General features: G+C 46.9%; 1 protein-coding gene across 1 annotated transcript in view; it reads right to left on the reverse strand.

The window, feature by feature from the left end:
• MARCHF7 (membrane associated ring-CH-type finger 7) overlaps positions 1-24,432 on the reverse strand; it is a 171,302-nt gene extending 146,870 nt beyond the window's left edge. Inside the window, exons 1-2 of the mRNA XM_033945076.1 lie at positions 24,199-24,432; positions 4,263-4,427 (exon numbers count right to left, since the gene is read on the reverse strand). Coding sequence (XP_033800967.1) covers positions 4,263-4,424 — 162 coding nt within the window. The 5' untranslated portion in view covers positions 4,425-4,427; positions 24,199-24,432. The remainder of the gene's footprint in view (positions 1-4,262; positions 4,428-24,198) is intronic.
• Positions 24,433-24,744: the final 312 nt, after the last annotated feature.

Consider the following 24,744-nt stretch of genomic DNA (forward strand, 5'->3'; position numbering starts at 1 on the left):
TGCTGTTCCGGGGGAGCTTCCTCGATGGCACAGAGATGGAGCAGAGCTTGAGCTTCCTGAAGAAGAAGAGAGGTCTGGGATGGATTGGAAGGATACTCTCTTGGAGGCAGATCTGGACGAACCTGGATGAAATGAAGAGAGTATCTTTCCCTGATGATGGACAGCATCCAGAGGTCTGACGTAATGATCTCCCAGCATTGGAAAAAAGATGGAGATGACCTCCAATGGGAATGGGAGAGGACTGAGGCAGAACGATGGAGGTTTTGCTCTGTACTAGACGGTCAAAAAGGTTGAGAGGCCTTAGGAGCAGCAGGAGTCCGAGGTTTCTGCTGCCTCTGTTGCTGTGGTTGTTTCTTGGGAGGCATTCTGGTTTAAGGAGCTGCCCTCTATGGGAAACGCTGCTAGTAAGATGGTAGAGGCCTGAAGCCCTTAGAGGTGTAAGGCTTAGGCTTAGGACGAATGATGGAAGCAAATGACTTCTCATGTTCAGACAACTTCTTAGTAGCCTCTTCGATGGGAGTCATCAAACAAGTCATTGCCTTGACAAGGAATGTTGGCGAGGCGATCCTGAAGATTAGGGTCCACGTCAACAGTGCGAAGCCAGGCAAGCCGGCGCATGGCCACTGAGAAGGCAGTGACCTTTGAGGAAAGCTCAAATGCATCATAGGAAGATTGAAGGAGATGCATGCAGAGTTGATTTAGAGTGGTAATGGTATTCTGAAAACCTGTAAGTCGGTGTTGAGGAACATACTTGAACTATGCAGGCAGTGTGTCATCCAAATGCTTGAAATAAGAAATGAAGATAAAATTGTAATTCAAAACCATAGTTGCCATCAGAGAATTCTGATACAAACCGCGTCCAAACTTGTCCATGGTCCTGCCCTCTCTTCCAGGGGGGCAGTGGCATAAACCTTGAAAGGGTTGGTCCTTTTCAGAGAGGACTCCACGAGAAGGGATTGATGGGATAATTGAGATTTCTCAAAGCCCTTGCAATGAACCATTCTGTAACAGGATTCCAGCTTGCTTGGTACAGCAGGAATGGAATAAGGTGTTCCGAGGTTCCTCTTGAAAGTTTGAGAAAGAAGTCTATTAATGGGTATTTTAAAAGACTCCACAGGAGGTTGAGACATACCCATTTCTTCTAAATACTCAGTAGTTTATTTGGAATCAGAGAATATTGACCTTTCTGCGGCCTTTGACACTATAGATCATCAACTTTTATTAAACAGACTTTATTCAATTAGTATCGCTGACCAAGTTCTCTCCTGGTTTGTATCTTATTTCTCAGATCGTACTTCTACTGTTTCCTTTAATGATTCAAACTCCAAAAGTTCACTAATTTCTCATGGCATTCCCCAAGGATCTATCCTTTCCCTGCTACTTTTCAATATCTTTCTTGCCCCTTTGAGGACCGTCTGCCAATCTATAGGTTTTCATGTATTTGCATACGCTGATGATATTCAGCTCCTACATCCTTTGGACCCCAGCAATTCTTTGGATATCATAGCGATTAACAATAAACTTGAACAAATTCATCAATGGTTAGATACAAACAGGTTAGCTCTTAATATTGAAAAAACAAAGACGATGCTTTTCCCATGGAAAGAAACTCCTAAACTTATTGCCCCTATTTCTATAAAAAATATTCCTCTGCAATCGGTTAATACCATTAAAATCCTAGGAGTGATTTTTGACAATAAATTAACTTTTCATGATCACATTGGTAGTACTATCAAATCGTCTTTCTATCGACTTCGTCAAATTCGATCCCTTTCACAATACCTCTGCTCTAAATCACTTAATATTCTTATCCACTCTTTGGTGATTTCTAAAATTGATTACTGTAACGCCCTTTTTAAAGGAATTGCACAAAGTGAAATTAGACGTTTACAAATTATACAAAATACATCCATCAAGCTTATAACAAAAACAAAGAAATTTGATCATGTAACACCACTTCTTAAGAATGCCCATTGGCTTCCGGTATCTCATAGAATAACTTACAAATTATGCTTACTCACTTTCAAATCATTACTCTTTAAAACTCCTGCATTTATTTTTAAATCATTAATTCCTTACTCCTCGAATAGAATATTACAGTCAAACGAACAACATTTATTGACAATTCCTTCTCTCAAGATCATCAATACTAGACGACAATTTATTTTTTCCGTTACGGCCCCTCAAGTCTGGAACTCTCTTCCAATCTATTTGAGAGAAGAACACAATATTGATAAATTTAAGACTAATTTAAAAACATTTCTTTTCAAAGATGCTTTTGAGTGATAATTCTCAACCTTGGATTTATTAATTATGTTGATTTTGATTAATGAATTTTATATCCCCTACCTTGTGTTTTTTCCCTGACTTCTTTTTATAATACTTTGTAGTTCAAATCCCTTTCTCCCTTTTATCTTGTTTGTGAAGTTTGTGTATAGTCTGGTTTGTTTTTAAGTCTATGTTAAATATTGTATTACTCTTTAATATTGTAATTTTTAATGTTTTTTATTTATGTTCATCGCTTTGAAGTATGATTAAGCGATTAATCAAAAATGCTAATAAACTTGAAACTTGAACTTGATTTGACATAGGAAAGAAGAAAAGGATATGTTTCAAGGTGGGCTGACCTCGAGGGGAAGGTGACCTCGAAGCGCCTCGAAGAGCAGAGAACGAAGGCGAGGCTTCCCTGGAGTACTCACACCTGAGACCTGAATATGCAGATATAAACGACTCGCTAGGAGAAGAAACCCTCGCAGGAGAAGCAGATGGAGGTGGTGTCCTCAACTTCGAAATAGAAAGCCTCGAATAGCCTTGAGGTGTAGAGAGATGAGGCATATCTTGAGAAGAGGATCTGTGCCTTGATGGATGCCTTGACTGATGTGGAGAACTGTGCCTCGAACCAGGTAGGTCTCGCTGAGAAGAAAGTCGAGGAGTCTTTGTCCTATGCCTCGGGAAGGGCGATGCTTTAAGCGAGGAACGAGGGCTGGAGATCGAGATTGAGCTCCTGGTGTCAATGCATCTCGAGGCACTGACAAGGACTCGACTCCTTGTATAGAGTGAGGAGATTCAGCTCAAGGCTCAGCCAAGGACTCAACTCCAGGTGTTACTGCTGAGTGCTCAGGCTGGACTGCAGGAAGCAGAGTCGAGGTAGGAGTATGTTTGGCAAGGATATTGCCCAACTTACAATCCAAAATGATCTGGATCAGAGCCTCCAAATGTGACTCCGAGACTGGAGGATCTGGCACTTTTGGTACAGCAACAGTCTTCAAGGAAAGACTGACTCTTCGACTTGGAGACATGCTTCTAGGCAGCTTGATTACCACTGCTAGCACCTGACTTGAGGGAGGCAGCGAGGCAAGCGTCTATCAGAAGACTTAGCAGATTTATTCAAGGATGAGGTCCTTAACAGTCAGGCTTGATCAAGGATGAGGCTGAGGTTGAGGCAGAAGGCGGAACTCCTGTACAGATGGACCGGATGCGAGGTCAAGGTCAGAGCAAGGAGATCCTTTCTACCAAAGAGTTTCTCCACTTGAACTTGATGACACTGCGTGCTCAGATTGAAGCACCGCGAGTACACGAGTCCAGACGATGGTCAGATCCCAAACACTGAATACACCACCTATGTGGGTCAGTGAGGGAGATTGCGCGCTGGCAATGGCTACACTTCTTGAAGCCTGTGACAGGCCTGGACATAGACGAAAAGATGGCTTCAGCAAAACTCGAAACCCGGTGGCAGAAGCCACAAAGCAGGCTCCGCCGGGCCAAAAAGAATAAAATTAAAGTTTGGGTTTTTTTTTAGAAATGAAAAATGCACAAAAAAAAACACAGCGACCTGAAAAATAACAAAACATGAGTCGCGGTGAGAGAAGGCACAAAGTTTAGAAACTGAGTTCTAGCGCAGAGCGTCAAAAACAAGACTTTCTCGGCTCATGCGGGAAGGCACTCGCGCATGCTTGCGAAGCTGTCCGCATCCGGGCTCCGTGGATGATGTCACCCACATGTTGAGAATAGGATGCCTGCTTGTCCTGGGATAACAAGCTTTACATCATTAGAAGTGCAAGAAAAATCCTCTCATTTGATGACGGATTTTATTTTGCTTCTCCAAGGCTTTATTTATATGTTAATCTTTTGAGCCAAATGTCATCTCATAGAACTACATGTACATGAGCTACTGTAAAATTTCTACACTGTTTGCTTAAATTAAGTGAACTTATTTCAATGTTTAGATGAGAGGGAATATAGAAAGATTTACAATGCACTACCTGATAATTTGATTGCAGCCTCACTGAATTCTCTCTCTTGTAGTACACATCGCTTGAGGTAGGTCCTCTGCCTCCTCCATGCAGCTCTCTAGCACTTAGAGGTGGAGTATTTGAAGGCTGGACAGTTATCCTACGAGGGATCCTTGAAGGTTTAGACTGCATTTTCTGTATACAAAAACAAAATTAGCAATTGGCTTTATCCACAGAAAGGCATAAGTATACAATCACTAAGAAACAAGTCAACTTGTATAAGACCAACATAACTACAGCCTCACTGAATTCTCTCTCTTGTAGTACACATCACTTGAGGTAGGTCCTCTGCCTCCTCCATGCAGCTCTCTAGCACTTAGAGGTGGTGTGTTTGAAGGCTGGACAGTTATCCTACGAGGGATCCTTGAAGGTTTAGACTGCATTTTCTGTATACAAAAGCAAAATTAGCAATTGGCTTTATGCACAAAAAGGCATAAGCGTACAATCACTAAGAAACAAGTCAACTTGTATATAAGACCAACATAACTACAGCCTCACTGAATTCTCTCTCTTGTAGTACACATCATTTGAGGTAGGTCCTCTGCCTCCTCCATGCAGCTCTCTAGCACTTAGAGGTGGAGTGTTTGAAGGCTGGACAGTTATCCTACGAGGGATCCTTGAAGGTTTAGACTGCATTTTCTGTATACAAAAGCAAAATTAGCAATTGACTTTATGCACAGAAAGGCATAAGCGTACAATCACTAAGAAACAAGTCAATTTGTATAAGACCAACATAACCCTGAATTTTGTGATTTTAGAATTCACCATATAGTAACCACCATGTTAGATCATTCATAAGAGGGAAAATGAAGCTGCTTATCTATAAACAGATGTTTTCCATCAGGCACACAAGTGGATATTATCCAAAAGTGCCAAGAAGAACAGCTCAGAACTAGTGTAAATTGAGCATTCACTGCCCTTCTCACAATCCGGTGTGTTCAAAGCTCATGATCAACTTTAAGAGCCAAGTGGGACTATGTGCCTGATTTCTATGGAGAATGCCCTACAGGTAAACAAACTGTTTCTCCACTGAGAAAAAAGTTTGAATCAAGTCACACAAGTGACTCCCAAGCTCATAGTTGCTTCATTTCCTAAATAAATGTTCCAATGCTAAGGAATGACCCATTTACATGACATAAATAAATAGATTAGAAAGACAGATTGCCCAATACAGCCTCCTAGGTCTGCCAGTACCACTCCCTCAGATGCAGAAAGTTTACATCATATGGGGCAAGATGGGCAAATCTAGCATTGATTTGTCTTTACAGTTGCATTTACAAAGCCAATTGATAGCAGTAAGGGGTAAGTGGGAGACAGAGGACATTGAAATGGAATGCAGAAGAGTACTTTGAATCTGTGCCATTAAGGCTGGGAATGCTTGGAATCGAGTGCAGACAACAAATAAGACTGTAGAGAAGGGACAAGCAGAGTAGTTGTTTTTTTCTTTTACAGTACAATCTTCTTTTGGTTTTTGATTCCTAGTTCCCCTTTCCTACTGTGATCTAAATGAATGAGAAGCTATTTACGTTTCTTTGTATGGTTTTCTATAAATATACCTGTTTTAATAATTGAAGTTTGAATTTAATGAATAAATCAACAAAATTTACCTGTTCATCTTTATTCTTTCTTAAATTTGAATTTTAAAATTACTACCCGAGAATCCAGAAAATTCAGATCAACCCAATTCCCAAGCAGTCAAAGTTTTTAGACTTGTACAAACACTACACTAGAGACCCTTGTGTACCTCACTATCTTTACTAAGAAACGCTGATTTTTCCTTCTCAAGCTGAGAATATTAATCAATAAGTCTGTTTTTTCAAATATACAAAGTGAATATAAAATTAATCTATACACTGGCTATAATATGGTTTTCCTTCCTATGAAGGAAAAAAAAAACACCCCAGTACAGAGTATCAAGACCAAAAGTTGTTAAATTCTAATTTTACTCCAACACAAAAAACAATCATTAGACCTCCCGCCAAATCTTTTAGACCCCCATGCCAACTCTGAGCCAAATTGATGCAGTACTATAAGCTACAACACACATCAGATAAACAAACCATAAGGGTCTAATTCTATAAACAGCATCCTGATTGTTAGCGGCAGTAGATGCCCTACTGCTGTCTAACCAGCCAATCGAAATGCACGTTTAACACCCCCCCCCCCCCCCCCCGCCGAGGCAGGTCACCTAAACTATAGTCGTTTTCGCGAGCCTAGGGAAACACGTAGGGCCACTTAAGCTCGCCCAAGACTAGGCATAGGCATGGTTTCGCCCGGAAATGGCATTAGGCAACATTAGGCATTTCCCTAGGGCTAAAATAGGCGCTTTAAATGTAGGCCAGCAAAATGCTGGTCTACATTTCAAATAAGACACAACTGCTGAGCAGATAATGGCAAGGGAATCTCTCTGCCACAAACAGTTTAGCGGCTGAAGCAGGGAACCCAACCCCACCCCACGAAGATGGCCGGTAGGACCGATTCCCACTTCCTCCTGACCATGAAGGCCCCCCTTGAATGTCCACGGCAGAAGGAGTGCCCAATTCTTCCTGCCACAACGGCGAACCCTCCCAACAGTCTGCGGCAGGAGGAGTGTCCAATTCCTCCTGCTGCCACCTTCTGAGGCATCCCCCAGCAGAAGAGATGCATATTCCCTCCTTCCAGAAATCCCCCCCACCCCCAAAGATCACTGGCAGGAGGATGCCCACTCCCTCCTGCCAGAACCCCTCCATCCCCCCCCCCCCCAAGATCTCTAGCAGGATGGATGCCCACTCCCTTTTGCAGGAATCCCTGCTGAAGGCATGCCTCCACCCCGACACCCCCATTTCTCACAGGCCACCAACAAGGATGTTTACTCCCTTTGGCTGGCAGGCCTGTCTCCACAAAATGGCGGGCCTTCCCCTCCCTGATTGGCCCATGCACCCAAGACCCCCTTCCATAGGAGGGGACTTAGGCATCTGGGCTAACCAGAACCTTAGGTCTCCCTCCCAGTGCCATTCTGGGAGGATGACCTAAGAGATATAGTCAATTGGAGTCTTAGGCCACTCCCAGTACATCCTGGGATGCACCAGGGAGGGGCCCAAGGCCATGATTGGCCCAGGTATCTCAGACCCCACCTATGGGAGGAACCTTAGGCACCTGAGCCAGTCAGGGCCTTAGGCCCCTCCCTGGTGCATCCCAGGATTCATCAGGAACGGGAAATCACACCATTCTGTGAAGGCAGATCAGCCAGCTGAAGGAAGTAAGCATCCCTCCAAGCAGACTGAGAGAAAGATACCAGGGGGATACGGGTTGGCTTAGGGTGTCAGGTGGGGGCATGTCTTCAGGAGGGGTTTCAGCAGGAAGGAGTGGGCATCCCTCCTGCCAGTGATCTTCATGGGAAGGGGTGGGTCTGGAAGGAGGGAGTAGGAATCCTTCCTACCGGGGACATTTGGGGGGGGGGGGGGAGTGTGGCATGCCAGAAGAGGGAATGGGCATTCCTCTTCACGGCTGGGGGATTCCCTGCTGCAATCAGCTCAGCAACAACGTGATTCTCTAACCAGCGTCTGCGACATGGACGCTGGTTAGAGAATCGGGGTGGTTGTGTCGGACTAGGCATCTGTCTATCAGGACAGACGTAATTCTATATAGGACGCCTGTGTGCAATTCTCAAAATCCGCTTAAGTGGCTGCTGAGACCGGGCATCCCATACAGAATCAGGCCCTAAACAAGTATCCTGTGTTCCAGCTTTCTCCTACTCCTTTCTGAACAACAACTCAGATGTTTACAGGTAAGTTGAAAAGTAAGTCAGTAACAAACATAAAATGAAGGCCAGAAAAAAAAAAGTGAATGTAAAAAATTTGAGTCTCCAGCAAAGGTAAATAGGGCAACTGGCTAAGAAGTTCTTATTTGCCAACTACAATGCATACAAATGATAGTCTTGGCCCTAACTATATTTTGGTCTTTTGGGGACCTAAAGGCAGCCAAATAGCTCAACTTTTGCATGAAGTTCAGAAAAAACAAATGCTTTGGAAAGTACTTAGTGGGTGTTACTGGCAAGACCGCAGAATAGCAACACACACCCAAAGAGAACATTTCAGCATAAGCTAAATAAAATGAACTAAACTAAAGTGATACTATAATATTAACATAGTTGATGGACAAGTTTTGTCTGTAAGTGCTATTACTTCACAAGCCAATTTTGTTAAGGAACAAGGGAAGAAAGGAACGATTACCATAATAATTCTATAAATCAAAACAGAAAGGCCTAACGAACTTATTGCACTTCCTCGAAGGAATTAACAAACAAATGGACAAAGGGGACCCCCTAGACATCCTATACTTGGATTTCCAAAAAGCCTTCGACAAGGTACCCCATGAACGCCTACTACAGAAACTGAAGAACCACGGGGTAGAAGGAGAGGTGCATAGATGGATCAAGTAGGAAGTGAAGGGCCACTACTCGGACTGGAGAAGGGTCATGAGTGGTGCTCCGCAGGGGTCGGTACTCGAACCATTGCTGTTCAATGTATTTATTAATGACCTAGAAACAGGGACGAAGTACGAAGTTAAAAAATTCGCAAATGACACAAAACTTTTTAGTGGGTTTAGGACTAAAGAGGACTGTGAAGATTTACAAAGGGACCTGAACAAACTGGGAGAGTAGGCAAATAAATGGCAGATGAGCTTTAATGTAGAGAAATGTAAAATCTTGCATGTAGGAAACAAGCTCTACAGGCGCTGTATATAAAGGACTATATCTACTCGATTGGGATCGATACGGCAACAAAGGCAGTGGAGCTGGAATCGCTATGGGTCAAATTACCGGGAAAGAAGAGTGCAGACATAAAGCTGGGGCTGTATTATCGCCCACCTGGTGTGTCAGAAGCAATAGGACACGACTTGGAAGCAGAACTGAGACAGGAATGCAGGACTAGAAGTGTAACAGTGATGGGGGACTTCAACTACCCGGGGATAGACTGGAGTATGGGTCACTCCAACTCCACGAGGGAAGCAGGATTCGTAGAAGCTGTGAGGGACTGCTTCATGGAGCAACTAGTCAAGGAACCGACGCGAGGGGGTGCTACTCTTGACCTCATCCTTAACGGATTAGGGGGGCCTGCAAGAGGGGTAGAAGTGGGAGGAACACTAGGCAACAGTGATCACACAACGTGATCAGATTCACATTAGAAAGGGGGTCACCCATAGTGGGGAGGACCGCATCAACTGCGCTCAATTTCAGGAAAGGGAACTATGTTGCTATGAGGAAAATGGTGGGGAGGAAGCTCAGGAACGGCTTTAGGATGGAGACTGTAGGGAGCGCCTGGACTCTTCTCAGGGACACCCTGCAGGAAGCGCAAAAAATATACATCCCCAGTTTCAGGAAAGGCCGCAAGAACAAGCGGTCAAAAGACCCGGTTTGGATGACACCTGAAGTAAAGAGGGCAATCAGTGACAAGAAAGTGTCCTTCCGGAAATGGAAGAGGGATCCAACGGAGGAAAATCACCAGGAGCACAGGAAATGCCAAAAGGAATGCCACCGAGAGGTTAGAAAAGCAAAAGGGAAATACGAGGAGGGGCTGGCCAGGGAGGCGAAAAACTTCAAGGCATTCTTCAGTTACGTAAAGGGGAAGCAACCAGTGAGAGAGGAGGTGGGGCCATTGGACGATGGGGACAGGAAGGGAGTGATTAAGGAGGATAAAGAGGTAGCTGAGAGGTTGAACACGTTCTTCTCGTCGGTCTTCACGAGCAAGGACACGTCCAATATACCGGACTCAGAGGAGCTCACGAGTGGGGAGCAGGCCGAAAAATTGGGGCATATAGAGGTAAGTCGGGAGGATGTCCTCAAACAGATTGACAGGTTGAAAAGCGGCAAAATCACCGGGACCGGACGGGATCCACCCAAGGGTTCTAAAGGAACTAAGACAGGAAATAGCGGGCGCAATCCAGCATGTTTGCAACCTATCCTTGACAACTGGAGAGGTACCAGAGGACTGGAAACTGGCGAATGTCACACCTATCTTTAAGAAGGGATCGAGAGGTGACCCCGGGAACTACAGGCCGGTGAGCCTGACTTCAGTTATAGGGAAGATGGTGGAAGCAATGATCAAGGACAGCATTTGCAAGCACATCAAGAAAAATGGCCCTACTGCGGACAAGCCAGCACAGATTCTATAAGGGAAGGTCGTGCCTGACAAACCTTCTGTACTTCTTTGAGGGAATAAGCAGTCAGGTGGACAAAGGGGAACCCATAGACATCATTTACCTCGATTTTCAAAAGGCCTTTGACAAGGTGCCACATGAAAGGCTGCTTAGGAAGCTGTGGAACCACGGGGTGGGCGGGGATGTACACAGATGGATCAAGCACTGGTTGTCAGGTAGGACTACAGAGGGTCGGAGTAAAGGGCCAATATTCTGACTGGCGGGGAGTCACGAGCGGTGTGCCGCAGGGATCGGTGCTGGGGCCGCTACATCTTCAACATATTTATCAATGACCTGGGAAACGGAGGCAAAGTGTGAGGTTATAAATTTGCAGACGATACCAAACTCTGCGCCAGAGTTAGGACCAGGGAGGAGTGTGAGGAACTGCAAAGGGACCTCGATAAGCTGGAGGACTGGGCAAACAAATGGCAAATGCGCTTTAACGTAGATATATGCAAGGTCATGCACATAGGGAAAAAGAACCCGTTGTTCGAGTATAAAATGGGGGGGGGGATTGCTGGGAGACACCGGACTTGAGAGAGACTTGGGTGATGGGCCGCCGCGTGAGTAGACTCCTGAGTGTGATGGACCTCTGGTCTGACCCAGCAGAGGCAATGCTTATGTTCTTATGTTCAAAGAAAGGCACAATGGAGTTTGTGACTTGTCTTTCAAACGAGATACTTATACTCCAAACTATAAAACAGGAAATAGCAAATCACCTGGACCAGATGTTTTAAATCCTGGAGTGTTGACAGAATTGAAGAATGAACTTGTAGAGCTATTATTAGTAATCTGCAATTTTTCTTTAAAATCCAGCACAGTACCAGAAGACTGGAGAGTGGCCATTGTGACACAGATTTTTAAAAAGGGTTCCAGAGGTGATCTGGGAAATTATAGCAATAAGTCTGCCGTTGGTGCCGGGCAAATGAGACTATTATAAAGAACAAAATGACAGAACATATACATAAGCATTGATTAATAAGAGAAAGCCAACCCGGATTTAGTCAAGGGAAATCTTGCTTCATCAATTTACTTCATTTCTACGAAGGGGTGAATGAACATGTGGATAAAGGCGAGCCAGCTGATATTATGTATTTGGATTCTCAAAAGGCATTTTACAAAGTACCTCATAAAAGACTTCTGAAGAAATTAGAAAGTCATAGGATAGGAGGTAATGTCCTATTATGGATTAAGAAAGACAGAAAACAGAGAGTAGTTTTAAATGGTCAATATTCTCAACGGAAAAAGGTAAATAGTAGGGTTTCCCAGGGGTCTGTGCTGAGACTGCTGCTTTTTAACATCTTCATCAATGATCTAGAGATAGGAATAATTAGTGAGATAATCAAATTTGTTGATGACACAAAGCTGTTCAACGTTCTTAAATACCAAGAGGATTGTGAAAAATTGCAAGAGGACCTTGTGAAACTGGGAATCAAAAAGGCAGATAGCATTTAATGTGATCAAGTGCAAAGTGATGCACACGGGAAAGAGGAACTCAAACTATAGCTATGTGATGCAGCGTTCCACTTTAGGAGTCACTCCCAGGAAAGAATCTAGGTGTCATCACTGAGGATACATTGAAACCCTCAGCTCAATGTGTGGTGGCAGTAGTGCTGCCCGATTCACGATTCAAATCGGTTCACAAATTCACTTCGGGTGAATTGATTCGAATTGATTTAAAAACAAAACAAAAAAAAAATTGACTTCCCGATTCGGCTGACCCTCCCCCCTCGCCCCCTAAAGCAGGAGCAGCAGCGCTGCTCTTGCTGGCCGGCCGCTGCCACACCTGCTTTAAAGGACGAGGGTCAGCCGGTTAGTACTGGCGTCCAGCTTCCCCCCATGGCGTCCGGTTTCCCCCCCCAGGCGTCCCTGCACCGTTTACCTTAAAGAAGCAGCCTGCATACAAGATCGCGATGCTAGCGATCTTTGCAAACTGCTCCTGAGCTGTTTCTTCTGCCGCGAACCTGCCTCCGATGTCAGAGAAGGGGCGAGACCATGGCAGAGGAAATAGTTCTGAAGCAGTTTGCAAAGTTCGCTAACATCGCAATCTTGTCTGCAGGCTGCTTCTTTAAAGTAAACGGTGCAGGGAGGCCAGGGGGGGAATGGACGCCAGTGTGAGGCCAGGGGGAACAAGCAGGCCTACCGGGGGATGGGGGTGAGCAGTCCTTTGGAGTGGGGCAGGCCTTCAGGGGGGGACAGGGAGGCAGGCCTTCAGGGGGGACAGGCAGGCAGGCCTTCAAGGATGGTGGCGTGCAGGCCTTCAAGGTAAAAAAAATAATTCTATTTTCTTTTTTGTGATTACAATATGTCAGATTTGAAACGTGTATCTTGCCAGAGCTGGTGTTAGACTGCAAACGCGAGCTAGGATTTAACAGAAAGAAAAAGTCTTTTTTGTTTGTTTTGTTTACATCACAGCGCCAGTGTGGTTAGGAGAAGGCAAAGGGGGTGAAAAGGTTATAAAATAAACCCACCAGGATGAATAAAACACCCAATTGGGCAGGAAAATTGAATCGAAAAACCAATTCAATAGGCTGAATTGAATCGAAATTTTTTTTCCTGAATTGAGCAGCACTAGATGGACAGCGGCTAAGAAAGCATATAGTATGTTAGGAATTATCAGGAAAGGAAAACAAAAAGATGAAAATGCTATCATGCCCTGTATCGCTCTGTGGTACCTCAAATACTGTGTGCAATTCTGGTTAGAGATTGACACGGGGTGTTTTTTTCCCATCCCTGCAGGAACTCAATTTCCCTATCCCATCCCCGTGAATTTTGTCACTGTCCCTATCCCATTCCTGTAAGCTCTGCCTTAACCGTACAAGCCTCAAGTACTTATGATTTTATGTGTTTGAGGCTTGAGCAGATGAGGACAGAGCTTTCAAGAATGGTGCAGGGACAGGAAAAGAACTTGCTGGGATGGGAAGGGAAAATGAGTTCCCGTAGGGATGGGGAAAAATTTGTCCCCATGTCATTCTCTAATTCTGGTGATCGTATCTCAGAAAAGATATAGCAGAATTAGGGAAGGGCTGTGAAAATGATAAAAGGGATGGGACTATTTCCCAATGAGGAAAGGCTAAAGTGGCTAGGGTTCTTCAGCTTGCAGAACAGACAACTCAGGGGTGATATAATAGAGGTCTATAAAATTCTGAGTGGAATAGAAAGAGATGTGAAACGCTTGTTTACTCGTTCCAAAAATACTAGGGCTAGGGGGAATGCGATGAAGCTACTAAGTAGTAGATTTAAAAACATAGTAACATAGTAGATGACGGCAAATAAGACCCGAATGGTCCATCCAGTCTGCCCTTCCTGATTCAATTTTTTTTTTTTTTTCTTCTTAGCTATTTCTGGGCAAGAATCCAAAGTGTGCTTGGGTTCTAACTGCTGAAATCTCTGTCAAAACTCACTCCAGCCCATCTACACCCTCCCAGCCATTGAAGCCCTTCCCAGCCCATTCTCTCCCAAACGGCCATATACAGATATAGACCATGCAAGTCTGCCCAGTATTGGCCTTAGTTCAATATTTACTATTTTCTGATTTCTAGATCCTTTGTGTTCGTCCCATGCTTCTTTGAACTCTGTCACCGTTTTCCTCTCACTACCTCTTTCAGGAGTGCATTCAAGGCATCCACCACCCTCTCCATAAAGTAGAATTTCCTAACATTGCTCTTGAATCTACCACCCCTCAACCTCAAATTATGTCCTCTGGTTTTACCATTTTCCTTTCTCTGGAAAAGGTTTTGTTCTACATTAATACCCTTCAAGTATTTGAACATCTGAATCATATCTCCCCTGTCCCTCCTTTCCTCTAGTGGATACATATTCAGGGCTTCCACTCTCCTCATAAGTCTTCTGGTGCAAGGCTCCTATCATTTTCGTCACCCTCCTCTGGACCGCTTCAAGTCTTCTTACGTCCTTCGCCAGATACAGTCTCCAAAACTGAACACAAAACTCCAAGTGGGGCCTCACCAACGACCTGTACAGGGGCATCAACACCTTCTTCCTTCTACTGGCTATGCCTCTCTTTGCCTCTCTTTATATAGCCCAGCATCCTTCCGGCAGCAGCCACCACCTTGTCACACTGTTTTTTCGCCTTTAGATCTTCGGACACTATCACCTAGGGAAAATATTTCTTCACACAATGTATAATCATACTCTGGAATTTGTTGCTGGAAAATATGATGAATCAGTTATCTTAGCAGGATTTTAAAAAGGTTTGGATAATTTCCTAAAAGAGAAGTCCAAAGGCCATTATTAAAATGACTTGGTGAAATCCACTGGTTATTCCTAGAAAGCACAGTTACTTACTGTAACAGGTGTTATCCAGGGACAGCAGGCAGATATTCTCTACATGTGGGTGACGTCATCCACAGAGCCACGACGCGGACAGCTTTTCAAGCAAACTTGAGTGAAGATTTCAAGTTTGCTGGTGCTGCACCACGCATGTGTGTGCCTTCCTGCTCCACTAGAGGGTGCATCCCCTCCTCGTGGCCTTCAGTTCAGATAGCTAGCAAAGAAGCCAACCCCGGGGAGGTGGGAGGGTTGCGAGAATATCTGCCTGCTGTCCCTGGATAACACCTTTTACGGTAAGTAACTGTGCTTTATCCCAGGCAAGCAGGCAGCATATTCTCTACATGTGGGTGGCCTCCAAGCTAACCAAAAAAGGGACGGAGGGAAGTTGGCAAATTAGGAAAACAGATTACGCAAAACCGACTGGCCAAACCGTCCGTCGCTCCTGGACAAAGAATCCGGCAGTAGTGAGAGGTGAAGGTATGAACTGAAGACCAAGTGGCAGCCCTGCAGAACTCCTCAATTGGCGTGGACCTGAGGAAAGCGACAGAAGCCGCCATCGCTCGGACCTTATGTCCCGTGACCCGACCATGCAGCGAGAGACCAGCCTGAGCATAGCAGAAGGAAATACAACCAGCCAACCAGTTGGACAAGGTGCGCTTAGAAACAGGACGTCCCAACCGATTAGGATCAAAAGACAAGAACAATTGAGGAACCTTCCGATGAAACTGGGTGCGTTGGAGATAGAACGCCAACGCCCTCTTACAGTCAAGAGTATGAAGCGCCACCTCACCAGGATGAGAATGGGGTTTAGGAAAAAACACCGGAAGAACAATAGACTGATTAAGGTGAAAATCTGACACCACCTTAGGCAAGAACTTGGGATGAGTGCGCAGGACCACCTTGTCATGATGAAAAACAGTAAAAGGTGGGTCTGCAACCAAAGCCTACAGCTCACTAACCCTGCGAGCAGACGTGAGGGCAAGCAGGAAGATTACCTTCCAAGTAAGGAACTTCAGATGAGCTTTATCCATGGGCTCAAAGGGGGGTTTCATCAATTGAGCCAGAACCACATTGAGATCCCAAACCACAGGGGGAGGCTTGAGAGGAGGATGCACATTCAAGAGACCCCTCATGAAACGAGAAACCAAGGGGTGGACAGACAGCGACTTCCCATCAAGCTGCCGATGGAAGGCAGCAATCACACTTAGATGGACACAAACAGAATTGGTCTTGAGGCCAGACCGAGACAAATGAAGCAAATAATCCAGAACTGAAGATAAAGAAGCAGACAAAGGTTCGACCTGATTCAAAGCACACCACGTGGCGAATCTAGTCCACTTCTGGGCATAACACTGCCTAGTAGAAACACTGCCTAGTAGAAGCTGTCTACCTTTTCTATGCCCTTCAGGATTTTGAAGGTTTCTATCAGGAGACATGATAGAAACCTTCAAAATCCTGAAGGGCATAGAAAAGGTAGACAGGGACAGATTCTTCACACTATGCGGAACCACAAGTACAAGGGGGCACTCGGAGAAATTAAAAGGGGGCAAGTTTAGAACAAACGCTAGGAAGTTCTTTTTCACCCAGAGGGTGATCGACACATGGAATGCGCTTCTGGAGGCCGTGATAGGCCAGAGCACATTACAGGGCTTCAAAGAGGGTTTGGATAGGTTCCTAGAGGATAAGGGGATTGAGGGGTACAGATAGGAGTTGAGGTAGGTTATAGGAATAGTCAAGGCCCATTGCACAGGTGATGGGCCTGGAGGGCCGCCGCGGGAGCGGACCGCTGGGCGGGATGGACCTCTGGTCTGACCCAGTGGAGGCAAATTCTTATGTTCTTCCAGAACAGCCCTCACCGACTGGGATAACTCAAGGGAAGGAGTCAGGTAGAAAGGAACCAAGCCGTCAGATGTAGAAATTGCAGATTGGGATGCAACAGCGAACCCTGACTTTGAGACAGCAGAGAAGGAAACACAGGGATCCCTGACACTGAGTTGAAGAAGCAGGGAAAACCACGGCTGCCGAGGCCACCGAGGAGCGATCAGAATCATGGTGGCGCGGGCAGACTTGAGATGGACAAGCATCCTCAGAATCAACGGAAAGGGAGGAAACGCATACAGGAACCTGCCCGTCCAATCCAACAGGAATGCATCGGCCTCGAGACGCTCTGGGGAGAACACCCTGGAGCAGAAGAGAGGCAACTTGTGATAGAGGAGCGAGGCGAAGAGATCTATCTGCGGAGTCCCCCACCGAAGAAACACTTGACGCAGAGTCTGGGAATGGAGAGACCATTCGTGCAGCTGCAAGAGGCGGCTTAACTTGTCCGCCAGGCAGTTGTGCTTGCCCTGAATGCAAACTGCCCGAAGAAAGATGTTGTGGCGGAACGCCCAATTCCAAAGGTGCAGAGCCTCCTTGCAGAGAGACAGGGAACCCATACCCCCCTGCTTGTCGACGTAATACATTGCCACCTGGTTGTCCGTGCGCACCAGGACCACCCGATCCTGAAGCAAATGGCAGAAGGCCACCATCGCATTATAAATGGCCCGAAGCTCCAACAAGTTGATGTGGCAACGACGATCCACACTTGACCAAAGTCCCTGCGTACGCAGACCGTCGAGATGTGCCCCCCAAGCATACGCCAAGGAGTCCATCGTCAGGACCTTGTGATGCTGCGCAGCGAGAAAGAGCAATCCTCTGGAAAGACTGAAAGAGCTGGACCACCAAAGTAGCGAGCGTTTCAAGGAGGGATTCACCGCAATGAGGTGAGAAACGGGATCCCGATCCTGCCGCCATTGAGAGGCCAGAGTCCACTGAGGGACCCTCAGATGTAGGCGCGCAAACGGTGTGACATGCACGGTGGAGGCCATGTGCCCCAAAAGGACCATCATCTGCTTGGCCAAGACCAAAGCCCGCAGGGAAACCTGCTGGCTCAGCCGCACAAGCGTGGCCTGCCGAGAAGGAGTTAGGAATGACCGGAGGCGAACCATGTCCAGCAAGGCCCCGATAAATTGGAGGGACTGAGAGGGGCACAACTGAGACTTTGGAACGTTCACCTCGAACCCCAGACTCTGAAGGAAGGTAATAGTCTGACGGGTCGCTGAAATAACCCCCTCCTCCGTCGAGGCTTTGAACAACCAATCGTCGAGGTACGAAAAGACCTGAAGGCCCCTCGACCGCAGAGCCGCCACCACCACCACGAGGCACTTCATGAAGACTCGCGGGGAGGAAGCCTGCCCGAACAGAAGAACCCTGTACTGCAGATACAGGTCCCCGATCTGAAAGCGAAGGAACCGGTGACAAGCCGGATGAATCGGCACGCAAGTATAGGCCTCCTTCAGATCGAGGGAACACAACCATCTCCCTTGTCCAGCAACAGGAACAAAACAGGGAGCGAAAGCATCCTGAACTTTTCCCGAACCAGGAACTTGTTCAGCTTCCGGAGGTCCAGGATAGGGCGTAGGTCCTCGGTCTTTTTGGGGACCAGGAAGTACCTGGAGTAAAATCCCCATCCCCGCTGACAAAGGGGAACCTCCTCCACCGCTCGAAGGCGAAGAAGTGCCCAGCCTCCAGAAGGAGCAAGGGAAGCTGCACCCGATTTGAAAGAGACACAACGGGAGGACTGTCTGGAGGCAACTCCCTGAAGTTCAGCAAGTACCCCTCTCTGACCACAGTGAGGACCCAAGCGTCCGAGGTAATGTGGGCCCAGTTGTGGTAGAAAGCCCGAAGACAGCCCCCAATAGGAAGAGGGGCGAGCGTCAAGGCGGCGGGGGCCAGCCCCCTGCTGCCCAGCCAGTCAAAAGGACGGCGCAGGCTTAGACACAGCCGGGGTCTGAGGTTTCGGAGGAGCCCGCTGCTGCTGTTGGCGCCGGGGAAGCGGACGAGAGAAGGCAGGGGTAGACTTCTGCGGGTACCGCCGGGACGGCAGCCAATAAGCCTTAGGAGGAGTGGGCTTCGGCTTGGGCCGCACCAAAGAGGCAAAGGAACGCTCGTGCTCCCAGAGGCGCTTAGTGGCTGCCTCGATCGATTCATCAAAGAGTTCATTCCCCAAACAGGGAAGATTGGCCAAGCGATCCTGAAGATTGGGGTCCATATCGACGATGCGGAGCCACACCAAGTGGCGCATGACCACCGCAAAAGCGGAGACCTGAGAGGAAAGCTTGAACGCATCGTAAGCCGCGTGGAACATGTGCAGATGAAGCTGCAAAAGAGAGTCCACCAGCTGCCCAAACTCCACGCGGCGGGAGACGGGCAAGGACTTGACCAGGACCTTAAGATACGAAGTGAACGTAAAATTATAATTTAAGACCCGGTTAAACATCATGGAGTTTTGGTAGAGGCGTCTGCCAAACTTATCCATCGTCCTCCCCTCCCGGCCAGGTGGGACCGCCACAGAGACCCTGGAAGGATGACTCTTTTTCAGAGAAGATTCCACCAGCAGGGCCTGGTGGAAAAGTTGCGCCTTTTCAAACCCCGGGCAGGGGACGGTTCGGTATCTAGACTCCATTTTGGACGGAATGGCCGGGACCGCATAAGGGGTCTCCAAATTCTGAAAGAAAGCCTGACGCAGCACCGGATTCAAAGGGAGCTGCAAAGACTCCCGAGGAGGACAAGGGAGGTCCATCTCCTCCAAAAACTCCTTGGTGTATTTAGAGTTGGACTGTAGTTCGAGATGGAGCACCCACCTCATGTCCTGAACAAACCAGGTGAAGGAAGATGGGCAATTGTCCGACCGGCCCTCGAGAGGGGTGGTCGAACGAGACCGAGGCACTGCCGTAAAAGAGGGAGAAGCCTCCCAAGAATAATGTGGCGGCCTATCAGTGCCCTGCCCCGAGCCCCAAGACGCCCCGCTAAGGGAACGGGGCGGGGTCTAGGACTGCCAACGCCTCGAGGATGGCCGAGGAGAGGATCCCGGGGTCCGAGGCACCGAGGTCCCCCGACACCAAGGCGACACTCGGCGAAAAAACGGAGGGGACCCCTTCGAAGTCGCGGTCTCCCGGAGCAGAGCCCCGGACCGGGAAGGCGACTTGAACAACCGGGGGTTGGACAAAGACAACTCCGAGTCCCGGAGATCTCCAGCAGTGCGGCCAACCGCCCCCGCCTCGGGGGGGAATCCCGGGGTCGCTTTGCTGAGCGGCGACACAGGGTCGAGGCAAGCCCCGACCGGCGCTTTGACCCCGTACGTCCCGAGGGCGAAGAACACCTCAAGAGGAGAGGAGTCCAAGGAGGAGAGGCGCCGAGACCGACGCACCTTGCCCCGAGGGGCCTCGACACTATGCTCAGGCTGGTCCGGCGCACGCGAGGCCGAGGCCGGGGTCAAGTGGGCCAAAGCCGAGGAGAGCTCCTCAGATATCATGGCCCTTAACATCTCCTGGAAGACGGGCACCGAAAGCATGGAAGGCATATCAGGTGCAGCAGTGCATTCCACCGAGGGCGACCTCAAGGATGAGTATTCCCTGGAGGCGGATGCACGCTTTGAGGGCCAGTCTCGACGAGGCTGGGGGAAGAGTACTCCCCCCATGGACGGCCGGAGACTCCAAGGTTGGCTTCCTCGTCAGCGCTGATCCTGAAGAGGAAGAAAGAGGGGACTTACCCGGAGCCGAGGTCGAGGACGAGACCGGAGCCGAAACCAGGGACGGCTCCACCACAAAAAGTTCAGCCATACGGGCCCAACGACGATACAGGGCACGCGATTGAAAAGTGGCACACCTGGGGCAAGAATCGGTCGGATGACTGCCCCAGGTGTGCCAGCCCCCAGGCACAAAATGCACCAGCGGTGCGGGTCGGTAAGAGACAGCAGCCGACCGCACTGCGAGCACTTTTTAAACCCGGTAAGAGGCTGGGACATAAGTGAAAAACAGGCGCGGCCAATCGAGGCCAAATGCCCACGGCAACCTGGGAGCCCCCCGGATGCCGAACCGAAGCAAAAAACACATGAAACATCGCAAACAACTAGAGAAAAAGAAAGATGCACAGCGACTCCCGTAAGAAAACAAAGAAGCCGGGGTGCAAGAAAGGCACTTAGACACGGAGAGAAAAACTAAACTAAACTAAACCTTAGGTTTATATACCGGGCTTTCTGGCTCTGCGGAAAACTAAGAACTGAAGGCCACGAGGAGGGGATGCACCCTCTAGTGGAGCAGGAAGGCACACACCTGCATGGTGCAGCACTAGAAAACTTGAAATCTTCAATCAAGTTTGCTTGAAAAGCTGTCCGCGTCAGGGCTCCATGGATGACGTCACCCACATGTAGAAAATATGCTGCCTGCTTGTCCTGGGATAATAAGCAGCATAAAATCTGTTTTACTACTTGGGATCTTGCTAGGTACTTGTAACCTTGTTTGGCCACTGCTGGAAACAGTATACTGGGCTTGACAGACCTTTGGTCTGTCCCAGTATGTCAATTCTTATATTCTTAATCAATAAACAACCCAACTTTAAAGAGAGAAAAAAAATTACCAGTTTCTCTGGTACTCACCCTCTTCCCCTGACTTGTTTTATATGCTCCAAAGTTTTGTGTCTTTTCTACACTAATAATTCTTCTTAGCACCTGTTTTTAAGTCACCCATTCAAAAAGCCTTTACCTATTTCAGCATTTCCCCAAGTTAGACCTATACCCCTTAAAAGTGAGGTTTTTAGGATATTCACAATGAATATGCATGAGAGATTTTCATACAACGGAAGTAGTATATGCAAATCACTCATGTATATTCATTGTGGATAACCTGAAAACCTGACTGGCAAGGGAATATTCCAGGAAGGACTTGAGAATATCAAATAGGTCAGTGTTTCCCATTGTGAGATTTCCTTTAACACAGTGGTTCTCAACCCCAACCCTCAGGACAAACTTAGCAAGTCAGGTTTTCAAGATATCCACAATGAATATGCATGAGTTAAATTCCATAAAATAGAAGCAGTCATGCAAATTACTCATACAAATTCATTGTGGATATCCTGAAAACCTGACTGGCTAAGTGTGTCATAAGGGCTTGGTTGAGAACCACTGCTCTAGCTATCATCTTAGGGATAAATTATATGTGACTAAACTCAAGACTAGACTTAAGCTACTTTAGCTCTGCTTCTGATGGAGCATTAGATACTTCAGAATGTAGTCCTTTTTCTACCCTGTTAATGTGTCAGGTATTTGTTCCCCCGTGATATGCCCTGATTTTTAGTTCATATTTTTTCTATGTGCTGTATTTGTACATTTATTCTTATTTTGGCCTCAACTAAATTTTTATTTGGAAACTGCTTTCAACTTACCAAGAGGCAGCATGGCATTCATTAAACTAACTCCAAATGTACATTCAGTAAATTCTCATTTAACCAGGACGCTCACAGCCAGAAAAAAAAATTGCCGGGGTGTGTGTGGGGGAGGGGGGAAGTGTCCCCCAGAGCAGTAGCAGTCTTGAGCCGCAAACCCTCTCCCTCAAGCCCCTAAGCAGCTATGAGGCCCCCCTCCTTCTTGCTCTGAAGCACCAGCAATCCTGAGCCACAAAGCCCTCCTCCCTCCCTCAAGCCGCTATGAACCCCCCTCCCTCCAGGAAGCACCAGGGCAGCAGCAGTCCTAAGCCACAAAGCCCTCCCCCCTAAAGCCCATTAATGGCAGAAGCAGATGGCAGTCCTGAGCCATGAACTGCTCCACTCTATCCCTCTCTTTTTCCTTACTCAAAGCGCAGCAGTCAGCAAAAGGCTGCCTCAAAACAGGCTGCTCACAGCCAGTCCCATCAGGGCCTTTCCTCAGACGTATCACTTCCGATGCAGAGGAAAGGTTCTGCCAGGGCTGGCCGCAAGCAGCCTGTTTTGAGGCCGCCTCCTGATTACCTCTGCGCTTTAGGTAAGGAAGGGAGGGAGCGAACGAGGGGGTTCATGGCTCCGGCCAGCCACCTGCTTCTGCCACTAAGGGGTTTGAGGGAGAGAGGGCTTTGCGGCTCAGGACTGCTGCTGCTTCAGGATGGGAAGAAATGGGGGGGGGGGGGGGGAAACTGAGTGTTTGACAAGGTTTCTACCACACTCTCAATTAACCAGAATAGCAGTTATCCGGTATCCACCAATCCCCATGGGTACCAGATAACAGATTCTACTATATTTAGTTCCACCAGAAAAGATACTCATCAATAGTACTTATGACACAAAAACAGTAAAGATTTTTTTTATCCCCCCCCCCCCAAAAAAAAGAAAATGACACAAAACGTAATTAGCTGGAAAAACAAACACCTACATTTATAATGTATAAAAACCAAGAACAGAAACCCTACCTATAAAAGTCATAACTTATTTACAAATTCAGTAAAGGGACTCACTAATTCCCAGTAAGAGCACATAAAACAAGTTTTAACTGCTAGCAACTATCAGAGATTACACCTTACCTAAAATAACTGGATAACATTATTCCTCTAAGTTTAATATAGCAACCATGTAACACAAAAGACACCCCTCATTTAGTTTCCACATACATCAGACCTAGGTCTTTAACTACAAAAAAAATTTTTTTTACAGTCATACTATACACAAAAAGTTCAGACTACCATAATATATTTAACAGGCTACAACTGTAAAACTATACACCAAAGTAGAGCTGCATTGTCCCTATTAGGGAGGAAAATAGGGCAGCAAATAAACACCATTTAGACGGCTCTACTTATTTAAAACCACTAGAAAGCTTCTCCTGTGAGTATACATATATACCGTATAAACAGAAAACGATCACATCTGAACCTAACGTGTACCGACATTTTAGACACGTTACACAAACTGCATGCCTAAATCCTAAACAAATTCTTACTAGACACTGAAGCACAAAATAACCCCACATCACAGCCATATTCGTTTACATTGCCCCAGTTTAAAAAAAATAATAAAATTAAAGGCTTTAATTTGGGTGAAACCAAAGGAAAAGTAACTATTCATACGATCCTGACCTATACCAAACCTTTCCCCCATAAACACAAAGCGAGAAAACCCCTTTAGTAAATTTAAGGCTAAATGTGAAGTTGGGTTTTATATTAAACCCAAGATTAGCGCTTCCTCGGGGAGTTTCCGGGACAGCTGGAGTAGAACAGGGACAGCCCCTACCTAGTTCAAACCCCAGACACGGATACTAGTACTAGAGATTAAGAGAGCGACAAAGAGAAAATATACTAGCTACACACAATAATCAACTATTTACAGCAAAGGGGATCCATCTTTTACACCATCCTCAACAGAATCGCCGACATACGGGTCCGAGGATCGAGTCTCTTACAAAAAGAAACACACCCAAGATGGACCAGACCACCCGAGGCCCAGCAACCTTCCCTATACCACCCAGGAAGTCCCTCTTGAGCAGAGGAGCATGGTGAAGCAGCCAAACCTAGTAGGCACGTTACTCAGCAAAGATTAATAGCTACATACTAAGAAAGAAAAGACAAGAGAGAATAATTATTTAAACACCCCCACTCACCTCCTCAAAAACTCACTCCACTACCTATAATGGCGTCTAACTTTTATTGCGAGAGCGACACTCAAGTCTCCTTCTGCAAGTTCTCGACGTTCCCCCCTCGAGCCCAACAGAACGTCAGCCGTTTACCCCGGATGGGAGAAGAAGGAGGCGGAGGCGGAAGCGAAGCGCTTCGGTACTAAAGAGACGAGTCTCCTCTTCCGCACCGCGCGTGTTGACACGCGCTTACGTCCAAGTGCGTGCACTGGTACGCACGGCCTTGCAGGGTGTGGGGCTGGACTTTCTTTGCGAGGCTTTCCTGCTGTTTTAGAAAAATCTTTCAGTAAAGTACCAAGGAGGTGAGATTTGTGTGCCGAGGTTGGCACTCTCATCCCTGGTGCAATTCATATCTTAATCTTTTTTCGTCCCCTGTAGAAACTAAGCAAACTGTCTGGAGCAGAGTTACCAAATGATGAAAAATGGTCTAGCTGATTGCTCAGAAGCACAGTAGTTCAAAAATAGCCCAACGCTGTTCACACACGCACACAAAAGCCATTATAAATAACTTCA

The sequence above is a fragment of the Geotrypetes seraphini genome, chromosome 5, assembly GCF_902459505.1.
Source record: "Geotrypetes seraphini chromosome 5, aGeoSer1.1, whole genome shotgun sequence".
Classification (NCBI taxonomy): Eukaryota; Metazoa; Chordata; class Amphibia; order Gymnophiona; family Dermophiidae; genus Geotrypetes; species Geotrypetes seraphini.